Source organism: Geospiza fortis, unplaced genomic scaffold (genome assembly GCF_000277835.1).
Source record: "Geospiza fortis unplaced genomic scaffold, GeoFor_1.0 scaffold145, whole genome shotgun sequence".
Classification (NCBI taxonomy): Eukaryota; Metazoa; Chordata; class Aves; order Passeriformes; family Thraupidae; genus Geospiza; species Geospiza fortis.
Window position 1 is genome coordinate 799,949 of NW_005054362.1, and position 26,448 is coordinate 826,396.

Sequence of the window (26,448 nt, forward strand, 5' to 3'; positions counted from 1 at the left end):
AAGAGTGTTTATACCCAGAGCATCAAATTAATTTCCCCAAAGAACAGGTTGAGCTGATCAAAACCAAAAATGATCATTGGTTTTGCACATATTTGAATACAAATAATTTAATTTCAAGAAGTCTGTTAAATGCAGCAGCTCGTGGTCATTTCCATATTTCCTCAAGCACAACGTAATTATTTTCTTAGACTCCATTTTCTTGGTTTTAGCCATGGAATGAGCTGTAGCATCCTTTTGTGTGGCATGCAGGCAGGTGTAACTCAGTGGCTGGGCAGTCAGGGCACAGCCTAAGCCCTGATGTTCCTGATCTCAGTTCCTTGGGGGGCCAGCCAGGGGAGGTGGAGCAGCAGCATGTCATTCCTGTGTTTGCATTTTTCATGTTTCTCTGCAAGGCCTTTGATCCTCAGTTGAACTCCTCTGAGAATCCTAATGGAAAATAGTTGAAAGCTTTAAAATATCTAAAAATTTTGCCAGATCTTTGTAGGTTCTCAGAAATCCTTTAGCATTTGTGAGAATTGACAATCAGCAGCACTCCCATACTGAGTTTTTAATACATAATATATATATATATTTATATTTTTTCTATGTGCCAATCACAGTGGCGAGTGAATTGCATTACAGGTGCCCCATGCCCTGCAGGCTGGAGGATTATGATCCTTTGCTAAGCACAGAGGAGCTTAGCCAGAGTTCAGAAGTGTTCTCCAGCCCTTTTAGGGTGTTTGTGGCTGGAGCAGGAGTCAGGGTTGAGGTCAGCTCTCCCTCCTCTGAGTCCTTTGGTCCCACACTTGGTAATTGCTGCCCGATTCCTTAAACTTGTTCTGAACCTCATCTCTGCGAGGGCAGGGGTCACAAACAGCAAAATAGACTGAAAAATGCCAGGACGTGACTTGGATTACAAAAGCCTGAATTTGTCCTCCCTAAAAGCAAAGTTATTTAACATGAGAAGGGCAAAAAGCCCTTCAGTGTAAGGCTGCTCCTCTGAAGGGCTGAACAATCAGGATGGGAAGGCTCCCAAATGAAGGAGGGCTGGTCCAGCACACCCAGGAGATGAGGCTGCACTTGGGTGGTTTGCTCTGCACGGTTGCATTTAGCTAACAGGTCAGACAGCAGAGTGCCCAATATTCTAAGAATAACCTTTGTAAAAGTGTTAGATAGTGAAAAAGCAAACCATTTAATTTGATTATGGGGAGCTTTACCAATCATTTCCATTAGGCCATACACTACCAGGGGCTGTGTCTCTTTTTGAGTCCAAGCAGGTGTGGGAGCTGCCAGCACCTCTGGGAGGCTGACACAAACCTCTCTGCATGGGTAAATGTGAATCTCATTACAGGGAGGTAAAGTAGAAACCCTGACATTTTCAAAGCAAGGACCAGATTCTGATGGGAGTGGTTCAAGTGTGACACCCAAACTCAGATCCAGACTCTGCATTTCAAGGAGCCTGATCACTGAAGTTGCTCAGCAGGCAGTTCCCACGCAGCTCACTTCTATTGAATTTTAATGGACTGAATTCACTTAATTACACCTGTAAAGAAGAATTTAGGTGAGTAAAGGCGCACAGGTTTGAAAGTGTTGTGCTTTGACTTTTTGTGCAAGCTGGGACAGTGGAAGGTGTCCCTGCCCATGGCAGGGGCTGGATCTGAGGTCCCTTGCAGCCCCTCCAGTCTGGGATCCTGTGTGAGCTGGGATGAGGGGGCACAGAGCTGTGCTGCTCAGAGAAAGGCAGACAGCAGTGCTCAGGAGAGCAGAAACAATATTTTCCTAGATAATTACATGGAATAAATAAGCCTGGTACGGAATCTGTTCACACAGTTGAGGAAAAGCAGATTTTAATTTCTCAGCATACAGTTTAATGTGAGCAGAATCTCTAAACAGAGAGTTGACATTGTTAACAAAGGTAATATTAGATTTGAATGAGAAACTTTGTATGGTTAATTAAAAATCAAAGGCACAGTTATAACAGAAGTAATTATCCAGGAGTATTAAATCAGTTGCAAGTCCAAGCCCATAAAAGAATTAATCAGGAATAATTTAATATTTGATATTGAGGGCTTATATTTTCCACTAATGCCAAAATCCATTCCATTAACCAGTACAATTCTTCAAGTCTCTCTGCAAACAGGGTCCCTAAAGCAGGACAGGAGAGGAACAATCCAATGGGAAGAAGCTCTAATTCTTCTTCCACAGTGCACTTCCAGTAAATAGAGGGGTGTTCCTGTTGAGAATCCCTCTGGCTGAGGCCAGGGGTTGTTCTGATCCATTTCTGCAGCAGTGGCTGGGAGCAAATGAATGCTGTGAGAGCAGAGGAAGCTGTGCTCCAGCTGTGCAGCTCAGCATGTTTGTGACCCAGGGGTCTGATCCAGTTTTCTTCCAGTAATTAGTCTGATTTCCCTTCAAATTGCAGTGGAGGTCAATCCATAGAAACATCCCTGTTTTCTGTAGCCATGGATTTCCTGATGCAGATACATTATTTGGAAAAGCACAGTCTGTTTTGAGCCAGCCAGCAGATAATTTTCCCTTTTCACTTGTGATGGAAGACCATGAATGTCTGCTCGTGGTTCTGTTTCACCTTACCCCTGATCCTCTCATGAATTCATGCTGTAACCTCTCTCACTCATCTTTTTTTCTTGCCTCACCTCTTTGGCCCCCGTGGGGCCCTTCTCACTTGTCCTGGACGTGCACAGGAGATAACTCAAGGAAATCAGAAGGGATGATTTGCTTTTTGTGATGAGGGAGCTGAGATGCTGGGGGCACTGGGGACATTCCTGAAGTGGAAAGACACAAAAACAGCACTGAGTACTGGGGTATTGTGATCACCATCTAACTCCTCCCGAGTTACAGGAGATTGTGATCACCATCTAACTCCTCCCGAGTTACAGCCTGGCTGAGCTCAGAGCAAGCCACCACAGGTTCTGTAGAGCTGATTTTGGAAAAGAGGCTTTTGTTGAGCCAAGCTGTCCTTGGCCAGGGTAGCTCAGGAGCTTTGTACAGATTGTGGCTGCAGGGCCTCGAGCTTGCAGTAAATCTTGAGCTCACAGGAAAACCTGACCAGATGAAAGCAGAAGTCAGATTGTGTTGGTCCGATGTGTCTGGCAGTGTCTTGCAGAAGAAGCAGCATTTGTTTTTGTCATCTACAGACTGCTGTCTTCCTTTGTAACCCAGTGAACAAGCTTGTCACACAGCAGCCCCGAGCCCCTGCAGCCATTTATCAGCTGGGCAGGCTGGAGCAGGGAGATAAATGTGAGCACAGCAGGTCCCACGTCTGAGGCACTTATTGATCACATCAAGTGCTTTATCAGCTCTCAATAAATGCTCCTCACCTTCCCCTTCCTTCCTAACTGTGAACTGAGCCCCACACAAATTACCTGGAAAAAAACCCCATTCCTCAAGCAGGTATTTCTTACCTTTCAGAATTTCCAAAAGAAACCCCAAAAGACCTTGGGGTGCTCCCAGCTGGGTTTGTTCCAGCGTGTGCCCTCCCAGGGGACAGGAGGGCAGGTGAGCTGTCAGTACAAGCAGGGCATGTTTGCAGTTGGGGTCAGCAGGGCCAGGTGAGCCCTGGTCCTTGCTGGGTGTCTGACCTCAGGAGCAGCTCCTGCACCCTCCAACACCAGTCATGGACTCAGCAGGGTGAGTGGGGCAGCCCAGAGCTGGGCAGGGTCACAGCCTCAGAACCACTGTGGGGAGAGCAGTTCTGAACACAGGGCTTTGTTATAGGGGCTTGTCCTCACTTATCCATAGGGGCTTGTCCTCACTTATCCATAGGGGCTTGTCCTCACTTATTCACAGGGGCTTGTCCTCACTTATTCACAGGGGCTTGTCCTCACTTATTCACAGGGGTTTGTCCCCACATTTCAAACAAGAAGAAGATGCGGGAAGAAGATGAAGCTGTTACTCCTGCACTAACCCCAAAAGAATTGTCAGGTGCAGATCTCTGCATACACCAGATCAGGAAAGTACTTCAGATGTCCTGGGTACAAAATATGTAATTTGACGTCAAGTCCCAATTTATTTCCTTGAGGACATTGGGCTGATACCAACAGGAGTTCTCTACCAATCCTTCTGGAAGGATTAGACGTTAAACAAGAGTCACAGGACGCACAATATGGTCTTAAAGGCATTGAATCTGAAGCAAGCATGTTCCCCAGGATATTATTACAAGATTCTTCATGTCTTTTTTCTAATGGCTTTTTGGATTCCCTGCTTTCAGCCTGCCACAACCAGCTTTACAAGTGTCCGACCTCTCTTTTTCTCTGTTATTAATGTTTTTTCCTATTGTAAAGCATTCTTCTGTCTGTCTAACTGCTTCTTAAGTTTATTGCTTTTCTGTGGTGCTGTTAGGGATTTTATTTCCCAACTGGTATTACTTTTTAACTACTCATGTAAATCTGTATCAGTTCAGATTCATGCAGAAAAAACAATTTGTCACAAATCTGTAAGGGCTAAATGATCAAAGCAGAGCTTGCAGGCTCACTGCTTTCTTTCTCAGCCTACTTCTAGACCTAAAAATGTTTTATCTTCATTCAGATTCTGATACTGCCCCTTAGCACAGCCGTTATCTGTGGCAGGAGTCAAATGTACGGGTCACTTCCTTGGCACGTCTGTGAAACCAGCAGAGTTGCACCCATTTATATCCTGGCAGTTGTCACTGGCTAATCAGAGAAGTTCTGAGTGAGTAGGGCCACTGAAGTCACAAAACCACCACTGTGGGCACAGAATTGTCACTAGGGAGATTGATGGAAATAAATCTTTGGTTGTTGTGTTCTATTTAAAAAAAAAACATTAAAATAATCATTTTCTTCCCAAGACCAAGGGCAAAGAGCTGAAGATTTGGCTCCTCAGCTGCAGGGCTGGCAGTGTAGAACCAAAGTACCTGGGGATGAATGGGGTTTGTGCCTAGAAACAGGGTGTGAGTGCCCCTCTCAGCCCCAGGCTGGAGGAGGGGGCAGCCTCTGCAGGCAGCAGCAGGGTCCTTGTCCCCTCACTGCCATGGCTTTGTGCTGAGGCCGTGCCGTGACCCAGATTCTGTCCTGGCCACCGTGGTGTCCTCACCAAGGTCACGCTCACATGTCTCAGAGCAGACTTTGGCCCCATTTGCCATATGGGAGCTGGAACATCATCTTTGTCTGAATGTCCCCTTTGTTTATTTTTGTGTTTCTGTTTAAAGCTCAGCTGAGGAGCTAATTAGGAAGGCAGCAGAGCCCGCTGGCTGCAGGCTGCCCCCTGCTCTGCCCTGAGCCTGCTCATGAATGAATTGTTGGGTTGCAGGCGGCTTTCCAAGGCCCTGTGATGGTCCCAGTTTAGCTCAGGCTGCTTCTTGCCTGACATTCCTAAATGTGAATGTGCCACTCAAACTGCCAGGCCAGTCTGGAAGGAGTTTTGGAGCAGGCGGTTTGGTCACTTCTCCTCTGCACAGTGACCTGCAGAACTCGAGTTCTCTGTTCCTTACAGCCTTCTTCTTGTCTTTAGAAAAGGGAAAAATTGCTTTGGTCCTTGCTCTGTGGCTCTGCCAAGGGAGTTTACAGCAATTGCCACATTTGGGCAGATTTCATCCCTGCAAATCTGCTGTTTCCTCTGGTCACTGCATCATTTTCTCCTTGTCTTGCCACCCCATTTGGTCCATGGTCGCTGCTGCTGTCAGGATTTCCCCGTGCAGCAGGGGATGGCAGAGCTCCAGGCATGGCCCCTGGCTTTGCCCCTGGAGGCTTGGGCAGCTCCCCACCTCCCTGCTTCTCAGCTTCCCCTCTGGAAAGCTGCAGGAGCAGCAGCACAACTGCTAAAATCATGGGAGAGTCAGCTCAGAGTGGATAAATGTGTTGATAAATCGATTTCTTGATCTGAGGGGTCTCTTTCACCTCTGTGGTTGTGTGTGCACCTTGATTTGCCTGCTTTACTAACGGGTCCTGCTTGACCCCAGAGAGTTAAAGCAAAGCTGTGGGAGATGGGAGGAGAGAACAAACGGGTCTGCTGGAGATGTGCAGCATCCTGTAATGATGGATGCTGGAAATCCTGACATCCTGTCCTGTAGTCCAGCCCTCTGCAGCTCCAAAAGCCCTGCAGCACCAAAAGCCCTGCAGCACCAAAAGCCCTGCAGCTCCAAAAGCCCTGCAGCACCAAAAGCCCTGCAGCTCCAAAAGCCCTGCAGCACCAAAAGCCCTGCAGCTCCAAAAGCCCTGCAGCACCAAAAGCCCTGCAGCTCCAAAAGCCCTGCAGCACCAAAAGCCCTGCAGCTCCAAAAGCCCTGCAGCACCAAAAGCCCTGCAGCTCCAAAAGCCCTGCAGCACCAAAAGCCCTGCAGCACTGAGCCTCTCCAGGAGCCTTCCTGCTGGCACAGGGACCCTGAGTGACCCCATGTGTGAAACCCTGGCTGCCTTTGGCTCACCTGGCACAGCATGGCCCTGCCGGGGTCCCCAGCCCGGAGTGGCAGCAGGCACAGGGATCTCCTGTCCCTTGGGGCAGGCTCCCAGCTCTGCTGCTCTGCACAGGCTGCTCTGAGGGTCCCCAGCCTGTCCCTGCTGTGGGGGGGCCTGGCAGCCTGCTGGGGCAGAGCCAAGAAGAAACCCTCCTCAAACAAACACGTTTGTTTGTTTGTTTGTTTCCTTTCAAGAGCAAGCTGTGCTGATGAGCAGCTCCAGCAGCCTGTCTAGAGACTGAAATCAAGGATGCACACACAGCTTTGCGGAGTTACACTTTGGGGCCTGTGAATTAATGAGCAATTCCTCTGAAGAACCACAGCCTGACAACTCTGAGGCTTCCTGGGTGAGACTTTGATAAGCAGGGAAGGTGCATGACAGCTCCCTGGGCCGGTGGCAGCCTGCTTAGCACTGCAAACCACCCAAACAGCAAAGGACAGCTCCCCACGAGGATGCTAGCACAACTCCTAAGTGCTACACATCAGAGGCACTCTTAAACGTGAGACAATTAAATTGACACTGCCTCTACAGCTAGGGAGTTCCCATGGGAGGGTTTGGCTCCCCAGCTGTCAGGGTGTGAAAGGGACCCAGTGAGCCTGGGGCCTCTGCTGTGCTGTCCCAGCCTGTCCCAGTGCCATCAGCTCTTTGCCTGTCCAGTTTGCCCCCAGAGACACAGAAAGCCCAGGTTCAACATTCCCTGCTGCTCAGGGAAGTCCCTGTTGGAGCCCTGAGACCCTTGGGTGCCTCTGTCCCAGCCCCAGAGCTGTCCGGAGCAGGGAGCCCCAGGGAGGAGGCAGCAGCCCCCCCAGCACTCTGCATTTGTTGTGTCTGCCTTGCTGGACCTGCCAGGGAGCTCTTACTGCTCTTGGCTGCTCCAGACCTGGGTCTGAGGGGGCTGGACACTGCACAAACACGAACCAAAGCCAAAATCCCTGTTTAGAACCACTCCAGCTGAGCCAGCGAGGCGGGCAGAGGTAGGGAGAAGGGATGCAACAGGCAGATGTGTTGTTCTCTCCCTAGGAGTGAGATGATTTATTTCCTGGCTTTTTTCATCCCTCAGAGCTGTGGAATTGCATCCTGCAATCACAGGCAGTGTCCACAGTCAGGATTACCTGTCTTTGCTGCACGCCCTGGGAAACAAGGGAATTACCAGCCAGCTCTATGGGGCACTTCAGCAGCACCTGCCTCTGCCTGCGGAGATGCATTTCTGTCCTTCTTGAGCTTTTTCCTGAGCATCACAGGCTGTGTAATGACAAACCTCTCACTGCTGGTCATCTTCTAATGATCCCCCTGTTCCTCTGTACCCCCTGCCTCTCCTGTTGCTCCTTGTCCCCTCTTTGCTGCTCTCAGCACTGGGTTACATCTTCAGCTTTTCTTCCCCACCCCTCCTCCAGCCTCAGCGACAGATTCCATCTACACCCAGATGAAAGTTCCTTAATAAGAATATAAAATAGCTGGAAGGCTTTGCAAAAGTTAAATCTGAGATAAAATCTAATTAGGTCTTTTTCCTGGATGCCTTGTGTGTGACAGTAGGAGGGGCAGACAGGCTCTCTGATTGTGCCATGTTGCTTTTCCCCTACAGCACAATCCAGCCATTGGCTGTTCTCTGTTTTATAACTGGAAAATTGTGATTGCTGGGCTTGGTGTGTATTTGGGGTTTTGTTTCACCACTCATCCTTGCCCCATCTGCTCCCTCCAGTGATTCTGCCCCAGTGAGGAGGATGACACCCCCATCACGTGGAGTCAAAATTATTCCAGGAATCACAGGCTGAGGAAGACAGGGTGAAAAATATATCCTAGTATTGATTCTGCCACCCACTCCTTTCTAAACAAGGGATTGCAATCACATTCTACCACTCCAAGAATCTATTTTCCCCTCTCTGGCAGCTGTGTGCGAGAGTGGGACAGCAGGCAGATCTGTCCAGAGGTGAATTTGGGTTCCTGGGCTGCTCCTTTCTACCCTGTGTCAGCACATCTGCCCCTGGAGCTCTGCTGCCTGCAGCAGGAAAAAGGGAAACTGATTAAGTAGCAAGTGCTTGAATGAAATGTGATTAATTTGCTTATATCCCCCTCCTCTCTCGCATTCCCAGGGAGTTCAGATTTCATTCTGCATGATGAAAGGTGCCCACATTAAACCAAACATTTAACCTTGGAGTTCATGTCAGTCTTTTCACATTTTCTCATTCACCATGATTTCTCATACTTGCAGTATTTCAACCTGTACTTTGAACTCTTCTGTTTATATTAAAGGTCTCACAAATTAATTTGGGTTATTTCTGGCCGCTGCTCCTTTATTCCCTTGGACACAGAAGAATTGCAGCTGATTTTTCAATGATTTTCCCAGTGCATCCTAAAGAATCTGGAAACAACAGGGGAAATAAGGAAATCAGACTTATATTTTCTATATTTCAAGCTGTTTGCCAGCTCAGAGCTGACAACAATGCACTACAGGCGAGGAAATCTGCTTTGGAGCAATTTTGGTTTCTCTGCACCACCTTGTATCTAGCCCCGCCAGCTGCTGCTAAAACTTGTACTTCAGCTGCCATAATCTCATCATTAAAGGTGGATTTAGGGTTTAAGAGGCGATGAAGAAACCCTTTTTCCTTGCAGCCAGGGGCTGGGAGATGACTCTGCATTTCAGGTGCAAGCTCAGCTGTGCTCCGGCTCAGGGCTAATCCCGGCTGAGGCAGGGTTGGTGCCACGACCCTCAGCAGCTCCTGGGGAAGATGCTGCTCCTGGCTTTTCTCTTCAGCTGCTGCCTCCTGACTCCTCAAATCCCTTCTCTCTCGCTGGTTTTGTTTCCTACCCTTGCCGTGGAACAGGAGGCAAAAGCTGAGTTTGACCACATCCATGAGAATGTCAAGCATTTAGACTTTATTGGTTTAGAAGCTTACTAAATTTAAACAGAAGCATTAACATGGCCTTAGGCTCTCTTGACAGTTATAAACTCTTCCTTGGGGGGATTTCTGTAATGCTTTCTAATCAGCTTAAGGAGTTAATTAAACAGCTGTCACTTAGCTGCTTAATTCTGAGGCTTGATGCTAAATAAGATTTGAAATTAGTTATGCATGACTGAAGCATGGATCCTCTGATATGGACAAGATGGCTGCTGGTTGAGCAGGAGGCAAATCCAGGTCTTTATACCTAAATAGTGAAAAGATCCAAGGTGGGACCCTGCAGTAATGCTCTACATGCTGATTATCAGAAAATGCATTGAAAATGGAGACTGTTAAGGAATGTCAAATGGGAGGGATTTTCAGGCAGCTATTCAGTCTCATTTGTGTTCTCTGGACTGCAGGGGATTTCAGGGGTCAGTTTATTCTCTCCCTGATTGCACTGTGTACATAACCCAGGAGCCAAAATACCTACTGAAACCCGAGAGGAACATTCTTGATTTTCGAAATTAGATTTTTAGCCTGCAGATATATTCCACTGCTCTAATGAAGAATGTCTCTGGAGATCTGCTGTGCTTCCAGAACAGGAGTTACAGTGTCCTGGGGAGTTTTTAACCTCCTTTTCCCTGTGCATTGCAGCAGGACAAGCCCTTCTCCTCCTGAAGGGTGTGTGTGGTGGGTGGCAGGATGCACTCCACTGCAAGAGAGAAGCAGCAGTGCATTTTATTGGTGATGAATGCAGTGAGGTAAATCCAGAGCTCAGTGTGGCTGGACAGGGTGCAGTGCAGGGGCTGATGAGCATTTCCAGCCAGCTCAGAGCCAACGGCCAGGGAGAGGCTCCTGTAGAGTCCTGAGGGGCAGAAGGGACCCCCTTGTGTCCCAGGGTGAGAGTGGAGCTCAGGTGCAGCTGGAGCAAAGCTGAACATGAGTCAGTCATGCATTGATTTCTTTCAAAAGTTTTATATATATATATATATGGAAAGATTTATGAAGATATTGTAAAGTCCTTTTTTTCACCCCAGGAAAGATAAGGCAAAAGATGTCTGAAGGGAAATTAAATTTCAGGGAAGCTACCTATTAAAACTGAAAAAACCTAATAGGTATTCACTTCTGCATTTCAACTTAAATTGATGCTTACTGTGTACATCTTCTGAATATGTTTCTGCTGGAGGGCTTAATATGCTCAGTTATTAATATGAATCTCTTCAGTAAGCAAAGAACACTCACTCTGGCATCTTCTTTAAAGTATTACTGTTTATTTACCGTGGTAGCAATTTCAGAATAAAGATTACCTGGTCTTCCATTTCTATTACATGCAGAGACATGTTTTTCTCTGATTATTTCATTTTATTATTGGAGGGGCTCAGTGTAAGTGAATTATAGAGCTATGCTGTGTTAATAGTTAAAGAAAGTTCAGCACCTTTTTAATAGCTGCTGAGGGAATCAGCTTTTACCAGTGAGACTCTTTGGCTGTAGCTTTGCAAAAGCATAACTATTCCCATGCTGAGGTGCCCTGACACCTTATCTCCTGTAATCTGTGTTAGTTATGGATAAAGAACATCATATTTCTTCAGGAGATTCCTTTTCCACTCAAGCAGCAAAAAGCAACAGTTATAAATTAGTAACTATTTAGATTTATAGCTTTTACATGCTGAGGCTCTGAACTATAAATCTCAGTGTGTCTAAGTGTCGTGTTTGTTTCCTCAGAACGAAGCAGTTTTCACATGCCTTCAGCAGGGGATGTCCAGCCCTCCCTGCCTGTTCAACAGGGGCCTGCAGGAGCATTTATTTCCCTGTGCCCCGCAGGGTGAGCTGGGTCAGTGCTGGTGTTTGTGTCCTGCAGGGTGAGCTGGGTCAGTGCTGGTGTTTGTGCCCTGCAGGGTGAGCTGGGTCAGTGCTGGTGTTTGTGCCCCACAGGGTGAGCTGGGTCAGTGCTGGTGCTGCCCCGCAGGGTGAGCTGGGTCAGTGCTGGTGTTTGTGCCCCGCAGGGTGAGCTGGGTCAGTGCTGGTGTTTGTGCCCCGCAGGGTGAGCTGGGTCAGTGCTGGTGTTTGTGCCCCACAGGGTGAGCTGGGTCAGTGCTGGTGCTGCCCTGCCTGGGGGATGCAAAGCAGTGCCTGGAGAAACCATCCTCGAGTCCTTCCCTGAGGAGGGGCCGAAAGCTCTGCAGGCAGAGCACCCAGCTCAGTGCCTGCAGGGCAGGACAGCCCAGTGCCACCCAGAGCCACCCAGTGCCACCCAGTTCCAGCTGGGCTGGCACAGCACTGCCAGGTGCAGCCTCCCCAGGGGCTCTGGGCAGGATGAGCAGCAGCTCCTGGCTCCGAGGTGCTGCAGGGCAGGGCAGTGGGCAGGGCAGGGCAGTAGCAGCAGGTGCCAGCCAGGGACAGGGACAGCTGCCCTGGGCTGCACTGTGTGTTCAGAGCATCCAAAGGCAGCCCTGCAAAACTCAGAGACTCAGAAGAAATTCATGGAGCTTCTGAGGCTCATTCTCAGTTAGTGGCTCTTACCAGGGGAAATTCCATTTGCCTTTGGTAAGCAGAGCTCATTAATCACGCTGCTTCAAAGGCTCGGTTATTAAAGCTCCCTTTGCTGTATGAAATAATTGTGAGGGTCACGCTAATGGATGCAGGGGAGGCAGGGAGCTGTGGCTGCCTGGGGGAGCAGCTCTTGGCAGCTCAGCACGAGGTGTGAGCAGCAGCAGGTGGGTGCTGTGGCCTCCAGCAGCCCCAGGGAAATGGGATTGGTGCCCGAGTGCTGCAGCAGCGCTGAGAGCGGGGCCTGACCCTGCTGCTGTGACTGCAGTGAGTGCTAACGGTGCTTGTGCCGCCAGCTGCCCCTGCCTGCAGCTCTGCAGAGCCCATGGCAGCAGCAAAAGGTGCTGGGGAACCTGGGTGCAGAGCCCAGACCTGGGAAAAACCACAGAACCTGGAAAGTTCATGGCGAAGCTGAGAACTGAGTGCCTGAGCAGTGCATTCTGCACTGAGAGCCCATGTGTGCTCAAGACAGACACGAGTGTGCAGGCAGATAGCCTCACCCTTGGATGAATTGCAATTTAAAAATATCTGAAGGGCTTTTGTGCTGAGGGAGGGAGAGGATTTTCTTCTCAAGTTCTCTTTTTGTGAAATCCTCTTTCTCCCTTCCCTAAAGATCACGGCGAGGATGGGGCAACCTTAGCAAAGCAGCTATCAAGTGACCAGGAGGGGTTTTTCTTTCTTTAAATATTGCTTTGAGTATGAATAAAGTGTGTCTGTTTCTTTAAGTAAGAGGAAAAGGTCTTTTTGATGTGAATACTTTAGAGGAGAAAAATCCCAGCTTCTCCCCTTTAGCCCAAGAGGCAGCAGGAGCAGTCATCATCTTCTGGTAGCTTGGTTCCAATCCCCACTCTTGTCTTCCAGGAGTAAAATCAGGTCAGTCTCAGAGCTCAGAGTGGGAGCTATTTAGATAATGAGAATTTAGCACCCGGGGGGCTTTGGGAGCCTTTATTGCACAAGAGCCAGCTGAAATCAAGAGCCTCTTGTTCTACAGGATGGTCCCAGCTTCACAGGCACAGCTCTGAAAGGCTCAGAGACCCTTCCAGAAATGAGCAGGATCTTGCAGTTAGGGGTGGGGGGACTTGGGCAGCAGTTTGTGCTCAGTGTCCTGGCAGAGACCAGCCAGTCTGTGGACAGCAGATAGGGCACAGACAGCAGTTAGGGCACAGACAGAAGTTAGGACACAGACAGCAGTTAGGGCACAGACAGAAGTTAGGGCACCACAGACACCTCAGCAGCCCTGAGTCACAGCTGGGAGTGTGGTCAGGACTGCAGGGAGGAAATCTGTCTGTCCTGCCTGCTGCACTGGGAGCAGTCCTTGCCATAGCCATGAGCAATTGAGGCTGAATGCAGGTGGTGCTAATGAATTAATAGCAGAATATATATATATACACACACTAAGTGGCCTTTTGTTTTCCTTTCTCTTAGGAAGCAGAGATCCTGAACACAGCTATTCTCACTGGGAAAACAGTGGCTGTCCCTGTCAAGGTGGTTTCTGTGGAAGATGATGGGACTGTGACAGATCTTGTGGACTCTGTGGAATGCAGATCATCAGATGAAGACGTCATTAAGGTAGGATCAGGCTGCTCCTTCCAGAGAGGCAGAGGCCCTGCAGAGCAGTGCTGTTCTCTAATGGAACAAGTCCTTTCATTTTCTGACGGCTCTGCTGCTGGAACACCAAGATTTATTATTGCTGTTATTGCTGTGTGGCTCGCTCCAGTGAAGCAACAAACCAAACACCAAATCCCAGTTTTCCCTCCTGCTCGTCAAGCACGTGGGGCTGGCTGACACTCCCCATTGGGAAGCGTTTCCAGGGCTGACTCTCCCTGGGCCTCTGCAGTCCCTGGGCTGTGGGTGCAGAGTGCTAGCAGTGCTGCTGCCCCTTGGTGTGCTCAGGGGCGCCTCATGGCCAGGGCAGAGCTCACAGGAGTGCCTGCAGGTCCCTTTTGGGCTGAAATGGGGGTCACTCTGGAGCCTCAGGGTGATCCCTGCTCCTTGGAGGCTTTCAGCAAGTGCCAGCATTACCGCTGGAATCCTGTAAGGAATCCGTCCTGCATTGCTCTGTCTGCTTGGAGAGTGGTGAAGAGGAGGAGCAGTGGCAGTGATGGTGGCAGATAAGGTACAGAGGGTTCCAGAGGTGACACAGAAGGTGCCTTGTCTGCAGCAGCTTTGATCTTTTACCAACTCTCTGTGGCTGTCACTCGAGAAGAGGAAGCAAGAGATGCAGCTATAAATGAAAGTTAAAATTGAATTTATTTTATATTATTTTTATAACCAGCATGTCCCAAAGCAATCACAAACCCTCCAGGGCACCCTCCCAGTAGAGGGAATGGAATTCCCAGTGGAGTTCCCTCCCAGCCATGGGATGATGGCCGTTATCCCGTGAGCTCTGGGAGCTGCTCCGTGCTGGCAGCTGGCCTTGCCAGAGCTGCCTGCCTGCCGAGGGTGCTGCTCTGCCTGCTGGGGCTCCTCTGGCTCTGGGCTCCTCCAGCAGCTCAGGGTTCTGAGCAGCTCCACGGCCTCCCCAGCACCAACGCCTCCCTCCTGGTGGGTGTTTCTGCTCTGTGGGCACAGAGGAGGGAGCAGTCACTGTCCTTTGGGAGGTTTGAGACGTGCCCACAGGTTTGGTGGCTCCTGTCACAGAGCCAGTGACAGCTCGGGCAGAGTACGTGAAGAACAGAGCTGGGCAGAAGTGTACATGGTTTGTCCTGAGCTATCTCTTCTGACAAAAAAAGAGGCAATTTCTGTGCTCACTGGACTTGTTTTAAATAATTTCCTCATGGTAATTTCTTCTACAGGAGATGAACCCCAGCAATTTCAAAGTTTAGTATTTGTAATGCTTCCCTTTTAGAATCTTCTCAGTGCTCCTGTTTACCTGGTTAGCCACTGTGTTGGTATTTTCTGATTAAATGTGTCTTTCTGGCTGATTTATTAGGAACCTTTGGGGTTTGGGGGTTTTTCTCTTCTGTGAAGCCTTTTTGGATCTGGTGAATCTGCTAAATATAGCAAATTGTTGGACTTAATTTAGATTTGGAAACAGAAGGAAATTATTTGTCCTTATGTTGTGGGAGTTAATGGACCAAGTCCTTACTAACTCACTCATCCTCTACTCCATGTTTTTGGTGAATTGAAAAAAAATATTTTGAAAGCAAATACATCATTTGGAAGACATGTAAAACTCCAGTTTTGCTTTCTGGTGTTTTAGTCGTCGCCTGTAGGGACATGAATATCCCAATCAGTGCTGTGTGTGGTGTATTCACATCCCCACCCCATTACCAGTGCTGTTAGTGACAGCCCTGGGTCACAGCAGGCTGGCACCATCAGGATCAGGACATTCTGCTCCCCTCCTCAGCAGCAGAGAGGTTTCTGCACAGCTGAAATGAGTTGCCAGTTTAAAGTGAGCTCTTAATTGGAAATGTGTCTGGAGTTTCCAGTTTACCTGCTCTGGTTCAGGGCGAGCCTTGTTCCCAGGCACCTAATGAAGATAAAGATACATAATTACTGGCCAGCCTTCAGCATGCAGCAGTAATTAGAGTTCCTGTTCTCTGGGCAGTAGAGTGGGGAATAGAAAATGGAAGAAAAACCTGCTTAAGATGCCCATTGAAACATAAAGATTAAGATTACATTTCTTTGGGTCTTTACTGTTGCTGTTTTTCAGTGCAGCTGTCAAGTAGCATCTAACAGATTGATTATGTCTTCATGGCTTAGCTTTTATTCCTGTTTTTTTGGTGTTGATTAATGATGAGGTTAAGCTCATTTTCCTTGCAGAATGAGGGTACCTCATTCTTCTTTTCGTTTCAGGGTCCACATTTATTACTCACTTCTTTCATCTGAAACTTCAAAGAACTTTAAAGAGCTGGTCCAAACTGTACTGACTCTTTTTGTGCCAAACTGCACCTCCCTGAACCTGGTTGAATATGTCAGAGCAGAATTTAGTCCATTGAAACAATATTTTTGTTGACAAATGATTATCAGAAATTACTTGGTCCAGCCTGACAGAACAACCAGAAGATGGAGGTGTGTTATAGACTGTGTTGCACTAATGAGGACTGAGACACGGAAAAGTTAAGGTGTGAATTTCAAAGTGCTGACCATTTGTGGATAGTAAAACTCCTACTGAACTAATGGAAAAAAGAGAGATTTTTGAGCAGACTTTATTTTTGTTGAGTTTTTAGAAAGGATAAACTCTCAAGATTATTTTAATCAAGAATAAGGAGAGAAGAAAAATCAGCTTCTTTTAATCTTTCATTTTGAAAAGACATTTCTGTTTCCAAATGGCCGTTTTTTCAGGGCTCAACAAAGCCTGGAAGTTTCCAAAGCAACACTTTCCAGTGCTCTGGGTTTTCAGTTTGAGTTAATTGAAAATCTGCATTTGGTTACCCTGAAACAAAAACTGCTTTTTGTTCATTTTGTTTGATCAGACACCTGAAAGTTGCCAGAAGTCACCCAGCACTGGAGCCAGCCCTGGGAACAGGATTCAGCTCCTGTGCCCCTTTTTTGTGCTGTACTGTGCATTTCCTATAGGACTCCTTTTGAAATCGGTTACCCAAAGCTGGGTGCTTTTCCTCCAGAACCCTGCAGCTGATGGATTTCCTCCTGCAGCTCTGGCAGGGCTGCCAGGGAGCCTGGGGCTTTGCCTGGATGGCAGGGGGCTGCAGGGTTCAGGGAGTGAAGGGGTTGGTGCTGCTGCTGGCGTCCTTGGCACAGCCTGGGCACTGCCCCAGAGCCCTGCAGGGTGCCCAGCGTGGCCCTCTCTGGGAATTCCCTTTCACAGAATCACAGAAACACCGAACCACACAGAGTCACAGAATCACAGAATGACTGGGTTGGAACAGACCTTCAAGATCATTGAGTCCAACCCAGCCCCAACACCTCAACTAAACCCTGGCACCCAGTGCCACATGCAGACTTTGTTAAACACCCCAGGGATGGGGACTCCCCCACCTCCCCAGGCAGGCCATTCCAGAACTTTATCACCCTTTAAAACACCTTTTCCTACACCCAAGCTGTATTTCTCTCCCTTGGCCAGCTTCCCCAGAGCTGTCCAGCCCATTGTGGGGCTTGCCTGGCGCTGTGCTGGCTCTCTGGTGTCCCTGTGAGCTGTGCAGGGGTGCTGGTCCCCCCTGCTCCCCAGGGTGCTGCAGAGATGGACACTCACTCCTGGTCCAGGGAAGGGTTGGCAGCTGCTCTGCTCTGACACTTTGGAGCGTATTAAAGGGGAGAGCAGCACACTTGGCAATTTGTAAAATATTACTGCAGGCTAATAAATCTTTCACTAACACTTAGTGTGGCTTTATCAGTGGCAAAATAACATCTTTTTAACCATGTGACAGACTTTACAGAAGCTGAAGTGTCAGAGCATGTGAAGTAGCCTGAAGCAGACAGTGTTTTAAAGCATGAAACTTTTAACAGCTGTTCCTTTTCTCCCTTACACTGGCGCACTTCAGGGAGAAGTTGAGTTCTTCTAAAGTCGCTGGTGTGACAGAGTAGAAGATCAAAGGGAGCAGAGAATGGAGTGGGGGATGCTGTCTGCCCCTGGCCCAGCCTGGCAGCTGCAGTGCTGCAGATCTCAGAGCTCCTGATATCCAGAGTGCTCCTGGATGTCCCTGGGCCCCTGAGGTCCCACTGTGTCCAGCTGGCAAGGGCCATGGGTGAGCTGCCATGGGGGCACTGACACCCAGAACCCTCCAGGCAGGGCCAGTGCTCACCCTGGGCTTGCTCCAGGGTCAGTGCAGGGATCAGAGAGGGAATCGTCCTGCCCAGGAGCAGGGCACAGTGCAGAGCCATAGGAGCAAGCCCTTGTTTGAGAAGCAGTGATCTGTCACACTGCCTAACCAGAATGTGCAGTATTTTATATACATAATATATAACATAGCTGATGAATCTGTGCCTTGAGAGATCTTCACTGAAGATCCAGGTTGTGCCAGGATTTTCCATAATATAAAGGGATTTCTCCCACCAGCTGAACTGCCTTATTCCAGCCCCAAAGAATTTTGATCCATCTTGGAAACGATCTTGATTTAAGTCAGCAAATGTATGTTTTTATTTTCTGCAATGTCTAAACATTTCATTTTGATAGAAAATGATGAAATCATGTCTTGTCATTTCAACTCAGTTTCAGTATTCCTGACATCAGAATCCATCTGACCTTTTCACCTTAGGATGGAGCAGCTTTAAAAATGAGAATGTTTTTTGTGCTCTGCTCTAGGAATACAGGACACGCTCAGAAAAATGCACTCTCAAAACTAAGAGTTGTAATAATAACTGTAGAGTTCCGTTCATGTGCTGCTGGTGTTGCTTATAAAGGGGGAAGGCACAATTTTAATCTCTCTCTGGTATGAAAAACAGACGTGGCAAAGATGAATTCTGAATGTGGAACCAATACAACAGACTTGCACCTCCCAGGAATTGTCTGGAACTCACCTAAAGCTGTTGGAGTTACTGGATTTGTCTCTTTCATATTCTGCCAATTCATCATTCTGATGTGAGTGTTGGGAAGTAACGAGGTTTCTGTGGTGTTATTTGCCTTTTTGTAATCATCCGTGCTGAAAGCCCCAGTGGGGCTGCCACAGCCACTGTTGCATGCACCTCCTTTATGGTTTTGAAAGGCTATGAGCTTATAAGATAAAAAACTTCTCTGTAATGGAAAAAGAAACCCAAATAATTTCTGAGTCGAGGCTTCTTCAGAATTCTCCAGAAGATACCCAGGAATCTGGGGCTTTGTGCTTCATGGGAAACAATACGTGTGGAAGGGGTTGGTGTTGCTAAAATAAAAATACGTGTGACATCTTTACAACTAGAAATACATGTGACAAGATCTTTTCAGCTGATTCAAACGTGCTCAAATGCAAGGACTGTGTCAGTATTTGCTGAGGGTGAGGCCCATCTTCTGGAGTTAGTAGAGAAATGCTGCTCAGAGCTGGGGTGTCCTGAACATCAGCTGTGGAATCCTTGCAGGGCTCCCAGGGCTCTCAGAGGCAGCTGGAGGAACCAGGGGTGGCTCTGGACATTTATCTGTGCAGGAGAAGGGGAGGCTGCGTGAGTTGGGAAGGCTGGGGTCGACAGGCGGTAATGAACCTGGATTTTTAATGCTGTCCTGCTCTAATGAAGGCAGGAATCATGCTCTAATGGTTAAAGCTGGGATGGGATTTTAGGCATTCAGGTTCTAATAAGGGTTCAGCCTGCACACAGCCTGTGACACTTGATTTTCATTTCTCCTTAATAAGAGTGCACAACAGTTGGGTATCCTGGGTGGTTTCTGAGGTGCTGCACTGAAGGGTGACGGTGTGGGCTCTGGCATTCAGCTGGGCCATTGTGGGCCTGGTTTATCTGATCTGCCTCAGCAGACACACAAAAGGTGTCATGGGGCTGAATTACCCGGGCAGACAAAGAGCATTAATGCTAAATCCCCAAAGAGTGCTTTGGGATGTAAAGTGTAATGTATGAGCATCCTCATTAGGGCTGTTAATAACATCCATAACCCCAACCAGGACAGAGCACAGGCTCTCCAGAAATCTCCTGTTGCATTTCACTTAATCACAGCCCATACCAAATTCTGTCATGATAAAACATTGGTGGCTGAGTAAGGAAGGATTTAGAAATATTTTCAGATTTCTTATGTAACAGAGTCTGTGCAGCTCAGTTGACTGGAGGATTCTTCTCTTTTATTCACTGTCTGGACCATTTTGCATTTCTTTTAGGATGGTGACTTTTGGCTACCCATGGACCTTTTCTCTCTGCAGTTATATAAAAAATTATGCAGTACTTACGGATTTCAAGAGAAAAGAAAGTAAAGCAGTGAAACACATCTGAAAAGTGCTGGAGATGCCAGAACACCAGGAGTTGCCTGGGTGCAGTTTATTAGCAGAGATGATTGTGTGTAGCAGTTCTCACTGTGCTTTACACGTGTCACAGGCTCTGCTCTCTGGGCTGGGTTTCTTTGTAGGACACACCAGAGCCATTGGTTTCCCCATCAGCTGCCCACAGAAATGCTGGACAGCTCTCCTGTTTCAGCCTGGGTTTGCAGCATCATCCTGGTGAACTGGTTATTGGATGACAAGCCTGATTTCTGAATCTATTTAGGCATTCAAATCCAATTAATTTAATTGCAAATTAGAAACCTAAGCACCTACAAAAAGTGGCTTTAATGGCTCTTCAATTTTAACTAAAAGTGTAACTGTGTATTTAGAGCAGGTGGGTATTATTCAAAGCTGATATTTTCTCCCAACTTAAATAATCTGTTCCTTATAATAACTATTAAAATAATGTGATTATTTGCAAGCAGGTAATTATTTTGTAGCTGTAAAGGGGTTTTGTTTGATTAAATTTAGGGCATCTTCTTTAGACTTGGGGATTTGAGTGCTCTCAGCAATTTCTTGGAGCATTTGTGAGCGTGTGAAAAGCTGCTGTGGTGTTTGAGACTTTGTGCAGACCTGGAGCGGATAGCAGAACGGGATCTGTGAATATGACGTTCCATTACATGCTCCATTTCATCCCACTGAGAGGCTGAGAGGGAGAAGTGGAACTTCAGTAATGAAGGGAAGTATCCTTGGCCCTGCTGAGGAGGCTTCTAGAGGCGCAGTGGATGGTACTAAATTATATTTTATGCATTGTCTGTGAGCATTATACTAATTGCACTTGGCTGTCAGTAAAAGAAGAAGTCAGTCTCACATGCACCCACACATACAACTCTGTTAATGAGTGGATCTCATTTCTGCCACTGCAATCCCAGTGTAACCCAGTGTGGTTAATGGGATTGCTCTGCCCTTTATGGGATGAGGAGAGGAGGAGTTCCTCCCTGGATTGGTTGTGTCTGAGCAGGGCTCTGGCTGGCATTGCCTCGCTGAGAGCAAACAGCAGCCACAGCCAATTGCACTTGTTCCAGTGCCACAGCCGTGTCTGCCTGTGTTCCTTGAAAGTTCTTCGCACTTTGTGATGATGCTGAGCTGAGTTTCAGGCTTGTAACAAGTCTTGAAAGGCAGTGTTTCCCCAGGGCTCAGAATCCACCCCAGCATTTCACAGGGGCTGCAGAGGAGCAGCACAGCCCCTCTGGCAGGGCAGTGCCTGCACTCTGCTAATTTCTGAAGACACCTTGACAAGTAGCTCTGCAAATGGTGCCCTTTGGTCCCAGGTTAAACAATGCCTGTGTCTGATCTCATCTGGAGCTCCCTGAGCCGATTGGGCTGGGCAGCATTCCCTGATCCTCCTTTCCCTGAGCTGGGTGCAGGTGTGATGCACAGCCTCATCCTGGGCTCTGCAGCTCCTGAGCTGGCAGCTATCATCTGATCTCCAGCAAGGCTCAGTACTGACAGCACTTCCTTCGCAGGCTGCTTGGTTGTTTTGTTGCTGTTGAGTGGATAAAATGAGACACTGAATATCATAAAGTGTGCTCAACACAGGAAAGAAACTTCTGGGGAGGAAGAAGGAATGGGGTGGCCCCAGAATGTCACTGTCTGAGGGAGGACTTCCTTCCCTGAGCAGCACAGGCAGCAGTGAGGGAAGCACCTGGTCCGTGCTGGTGGGGCAGTGTGTGCTGGAGCCAGCCCCAGTCTGGCCAGCGTGTGCTGGCAGGGCACTGCAGGCTGCCCTGAGCTCTGGTGATTTCAGCCCCAGGAGCAGAATGAGGCCACCCCTGAGCCAGGCTTTCCTGCAGCTGGCTTTCCCTGAGCCCAGCCTGGCCCTGTGGTCAGAGCTGCCCTGCAGGGACCTGCAGCAGCTCCTGTGGCTCCTCTGCCCTCGCAGCAGGACAGGACTGGGCAGAGTCTGAGGTGGAGCTCTGACATATTCCATGCTCCTGAAGGAAGAAATCAAGGAAAAACCTCGCTGAAAACAACCTGATTGTGTCCATGGGTGTCATGGCAGAACAGAGGCCAGCTGCAGAGGGGGATTTGCACAGATATCAAATGTGTGCCTGCCTCCCGTGGAACAGACCCAGCACCAGGATCTCCCACTTAGGAATTCTCTGCTCCACTAAAACCTACCTAGCCTGGGACTCCTGGGGCTTTCATCAGGCCTTCCATTTGTTAGAGGCAGATTTTACCCTTTCACGTGCAATGTAGCCTGAAATACAGAAAAGAGCAGTTCCTAATTAAACTCCTGCCTAAATCCATTATAGCTTCTGAAGCCATTGAGACAGGGAGATGAAAAGAACCTTAATGATCCCAATATGTAAATAGAGATGTAAAAGTTTGTTTGGAGGAATGAAGGTTGGAGGCCAGATAGGAAACCAAACATAAAGCCTCTTGGTAGAAATTGAATCACTGCATTAGTTATCATGGATTTTCATAAAAATAAAGTAATAAAGCACATTCAAGTTTCAGTTGGTAAATACGAAGTGACAGCCTCTGAGTAAGGCACTGAAATTATATTATAGACCTAAAAAAGAATAATAGAGGAAATTGAGAAAGCATAAGAGAGAGTTGTAATAGAATTGGGCATTGGTATAAATACAAATCATGAAAGGGAGATTGATTTAGTGAATGATGAAACTCAGGAACTCGAGGTGTTAAAAAGATCATCTGCTCATGTGATAAAGAATGCCTAAGGCTGCACGACTTTTAGCTGAAACAGCCAGATTTGCTTAAGGTAGATAAACTTCGAAATTGTGTGAGGAATAATGCATTGCCAGGGAGCTTGCTTCTGCAGGACACAGTTGCTGTATTAAGGAGATTACCTTTTCTCATCAATTTAGTCAGAAGTTTTACAAGTTCTGGGAATAGGAGTTGCTGTTTCCAAGGAGCCTCCACAGGGACATTCCACGGCAGCCAGCAGTGGGGACCTGCAGGAAGCCTTGGTGGGAAATGGTGTCCAGGCTGTTCTCTGGTGGTTTTCTGTCCCTGCAGGAAGCCCTGGTGGGAAATGGTGTCCAGGCTGTTCTCTGGTGGTTCTGTGTCTCTGCAGGAAGCCCTGGTGATGGAATGGTGTCCAGGCTGTTCTCTGGTGGGTTTCTGTCCCTGCAGGAAGCCCTGGTGATGGAATGGTGTCCAGGCTGTTCTCTGGTGGTTTTCTGTCCCTGCAGGAAGACCTGGTGATGGAATGGTGTCCAGGCTGTTCTCTGGTGGTTCTGTGTCTCTGCAGGAAGCCCTGGTGATGGAATGGTGTCCAGGCTGTTCTCTGGTGGTTCTGTGTCTCTGCAGGAGGAAGGACAGCCCCAGTGCTGCCTCCCCCGAGGGTCTGCCCATGTGCAGGGATGTGCTCAGCTGGTGGAGCCTTGCAGGAGTGAAACCCACCCAGCTCTGCCTGCAGAGGGATGGAAACCCCCCTGCCTGCCCCTGGCTGAGGGAAAGGCTCAGACATCCAGGGGGATCCTCCTCTGGAACCGCCTCTCCACATCTGAGGGGACAGAACAACTCTTTTTGGGTTTGGAAACCAGCAAATTGGAACTGCAGTTTAGTTCCCAGCAGTCCTGAAGGGATGAAGAACTCCACACTGAGATTTGCAGCAGTCATAGTTCTCTTGCAAATATCACATCTGCATTTCCTTCTCCCTCCTTTGTATGGAATCCTGCTTAACAAACAAATGGCAAGAAGAGGATGAAGGACCCTGTTCTTACCTGCTGTACCTCAGTCCACTGGGTTATGCACACCCATACACAGAGGTGGGGACAGCAGAGAAGAGTGCAGGGAGGAACTCTGTACATCCTGTAATCAGCTTTTCTCTTCTTTCCATGCTGGGGATCACCTCTGAATAATCTCAGGGAGCCCCGAGCATCCTGCTGAGGCAGAGAGCCCTCGTTCACCCCTGGGGATTGACCAGCCATGAGACTTGGTTATTGCCATCATCAGTCCCCAAGCCCAGGAGGTGCAGGGAGTGTCAGCACAACGTGCACTTTGTGTGCAGATGGAGCCTCCTCTAGAGGCTGGCTGTTCTTTCCTCTTGCTTGTTTGGGGATAGTTCAGATATCAAGCTTCAGGACTCAGCTCAATTTCCCAGTAAACAGATCCGTGCTATGAGTGCTTGTCAGGATGGAAGGAGTGTGAAAGCATTTGAAAGATCAAAGCAGCACGACTCCCATCAGAGTCAATGGGAACAAGCAGCTAAAATCTTACAAAATGCTTTCAAATTATCCTCCACCTTCAATTCCCTAGCCTCCCTGAAACCAGCTCCTGAAATATCTTATTGAATGTGTTCTCTTGTCATTTCTGTGCAATAAAAGGAGGCTTGGAGGAGCTGTGGGCTCAGGTTGGCAGAGATCCTCTGCTTGCCCTGCTGTGCCACCCTGGGCTGCCCGGGGAGCTGGGGCACAGCTGGGCTTTGCTACCTGCTCTGGGAGAAAAGCTGATGATGTTCTCTGCAGGGACCTGGGCATGTTGTGAGAGCTCTCTGTGCTGTCAGAGCCAAGCCCCAGGACTGTGTCTGGGCTGTTCCTTGCTCTGGTCAGCCCTGGCACTGCCCCTGTGGGCACATTTTTATTGGGAGAGCTCCTGCGGCATCTCCCAGCAGCCCTGAGGCTCGGTGCAGGAGCTGCAGTGCCCGTCAGAGCCCGCCCTGTGACACGAGCAGCCATGAATAAAACATTAATGAATAAACAGAGCACAAAAACACCTTCTATGAGGTCAAATGGCAGAGATGAAATAGAAACTGCGTCTCTACAGTCCTCACCTGGACTTCTACCCATTCCACAAGTGCGGACTTGTTTAATAAGATTTCTGGACTATGTGAGAGGAAATGTTTCTGGCCTGGCTTTCCTATTTACACTAAATGTAGCTGTTTCATTCTTTGTTTGATTATTCTCCAATGTCACAGTAATGAGACTTCATTCCTCATCCCAGATAGCACTTGCAGATAACATTGCCCAGCACTCTGTGGCCATGGGAGAGCTTTGTTGTAAACAGTTAATTCCTTCACTCCCACAATGGGGATAATGCTATCTGTGCTATAGAAATAGGTGTTTGTATGAAAAATGCACACAGAAACACACATTTGTCATGAGCACTGAGCCCTCACTCTGATGTGCTTTACAAATTGTTGTCAAGAGGTTTTTTGCAAAATGCTGAAATGCTGTTAGATAATGGGAGTAGTTCAAATATAAAATGTTCATCAGCAGCACCATTGTTGTTGTTATTTTACTTGACTGTGCAAAGAAAGACACAGAAATGAAACTATTGATCCACAGTGATTGCACTGTCCTGAACCAGGCTTTTGTTTAGCTGTCTGAGGAAAACAGGATGCCTTTTCTTCCATCTTCTTAATACCTTTTTTTCCTTGAATCTTCTTGATTTAATGCAGTGTGATCAATTTTCAGGCAGTGGTTTGTCTTGCACGTCAGGATGCTTCACAACTAATGCTATAAATACAGGTGGGAACAATATCTTTAGCATTTTCTCACATCTGAGAAGGGAAGAAGGAAGTCTGAAGTAATATTTACTTTGTGCACTGCCAACTTATTTACCTGCATGCCAGCACCATAAATTACTAAACTTGAGTGCCCTGATGTGGTCAGGAGGGTGCTGAGCACTCTGCTCTGTCCTCTCTGGGAGGGGAGGATGTCACAGGGCTGTGCTCTGCTGCCTCTGGTACTGTGCAAAGCACATTTCCCACTACAACAGGGCCTTCTGCTTTTGTGATCAATAGTGAATCTGAGGAACAAAGATGAAATACTTGTGTCCTTTTCTACCCGGAAAAACTGCATTTCTTGTGGATGGCATGCATGGACTACAGACAGGAAAAGTTGTGCATCCCTTATCTCACTATAAGGTATAAAAATCACTGGAATTTTCCAACTGAGATGAAAGGAGCAACACTTCCAGCTATGGAAAACATTCTGGAAAGTCATTTGTGTGAGCAGTTTGAAATGTTACTGCAGTTGTTAATTATCATCTCAGTCCTCAGTGGTCCCCAGAGTTTCTAGTCAGATCCTGTCTAGTTCAAATCCTTTTCTGCACTGATGTCACCAGGCCAATCTTCCCCATCCTGCACTTAATTGTTTCTATCCAGCTTTGTACTTTGCCCTTACCTTTCTTCAATCTCATCTATTTATTTCAGATAGTTTTCTACACTACAAAGATCGTTTTGAATTCTAAGCGTGTTCTCCAGAGAACTTCTAACCCCTCCCAGCTTGGCATCATCTGCAAATTTAATGAAATTAATTAAATGAAAATTAAATGAAAGGCTCGCATTGACTTCAAGGGGCACTGGAGTGAACCCAGCCTGTCTTACATCTTTCACAAGTGGTTCAAGTGAAATACACTTATTGCTTCACAGGCCGTTTTTGTAAGGGAGGAAGACGGATGCGTGTTGAATAATTCAGGCTCCTCGTTGCTGACTGAGAGAGATTTAACTAATTTGTCAAAATAATGACCCCTGCTCACGGCAGGGAGCAAGTGGCTTTGGATGATGGCTGTCCCCAGAGAGGGGCTGCAGCAGCCTGGCTCAGCTCAGCCCCTGGGGAGCAGGGGGCTGTGAAGGGAAGGGAGGGCAGGCAGAGGGTGTGCAGGGATGGGAGCGGGGCTGTCCGGGTGAGAGCAGAGCTGCTGCCAGGGCAGCCAGGCTGCACAGGGGTGCCACTGAGCCCCAGCCTGGTGGGGACCCTGTGGCACAGCTCAGTGCCAGAGCCTCCCTGCTCTCAGGGCACCCCACACATGGCACTGAGGGAGGGGAGCTGCTGTGCTGGCTCA

General features: G+C 48.1%; 1 protein-coding gene across 1 annotated transcript in view; it reads left to right on the forward strand.

Annotated features, from left to right (window-relative positions):
• TMEM132D (transmembrane protein 132D) overlaps nucleotides 1–26,448 on the forward strand; it is a 185,772-nt gene that overhangs the window by 141,004 nt on the left and 18,320 nt on the right. Inside the window, 1 exon segment of the mRNA XM_005424052.2 lies at nucleotides 13,262–13,405. Within this exon segment, the coding sequence (XP_005424109.1) occupies nucleotides 13,262–13,405 (144 nt within the window).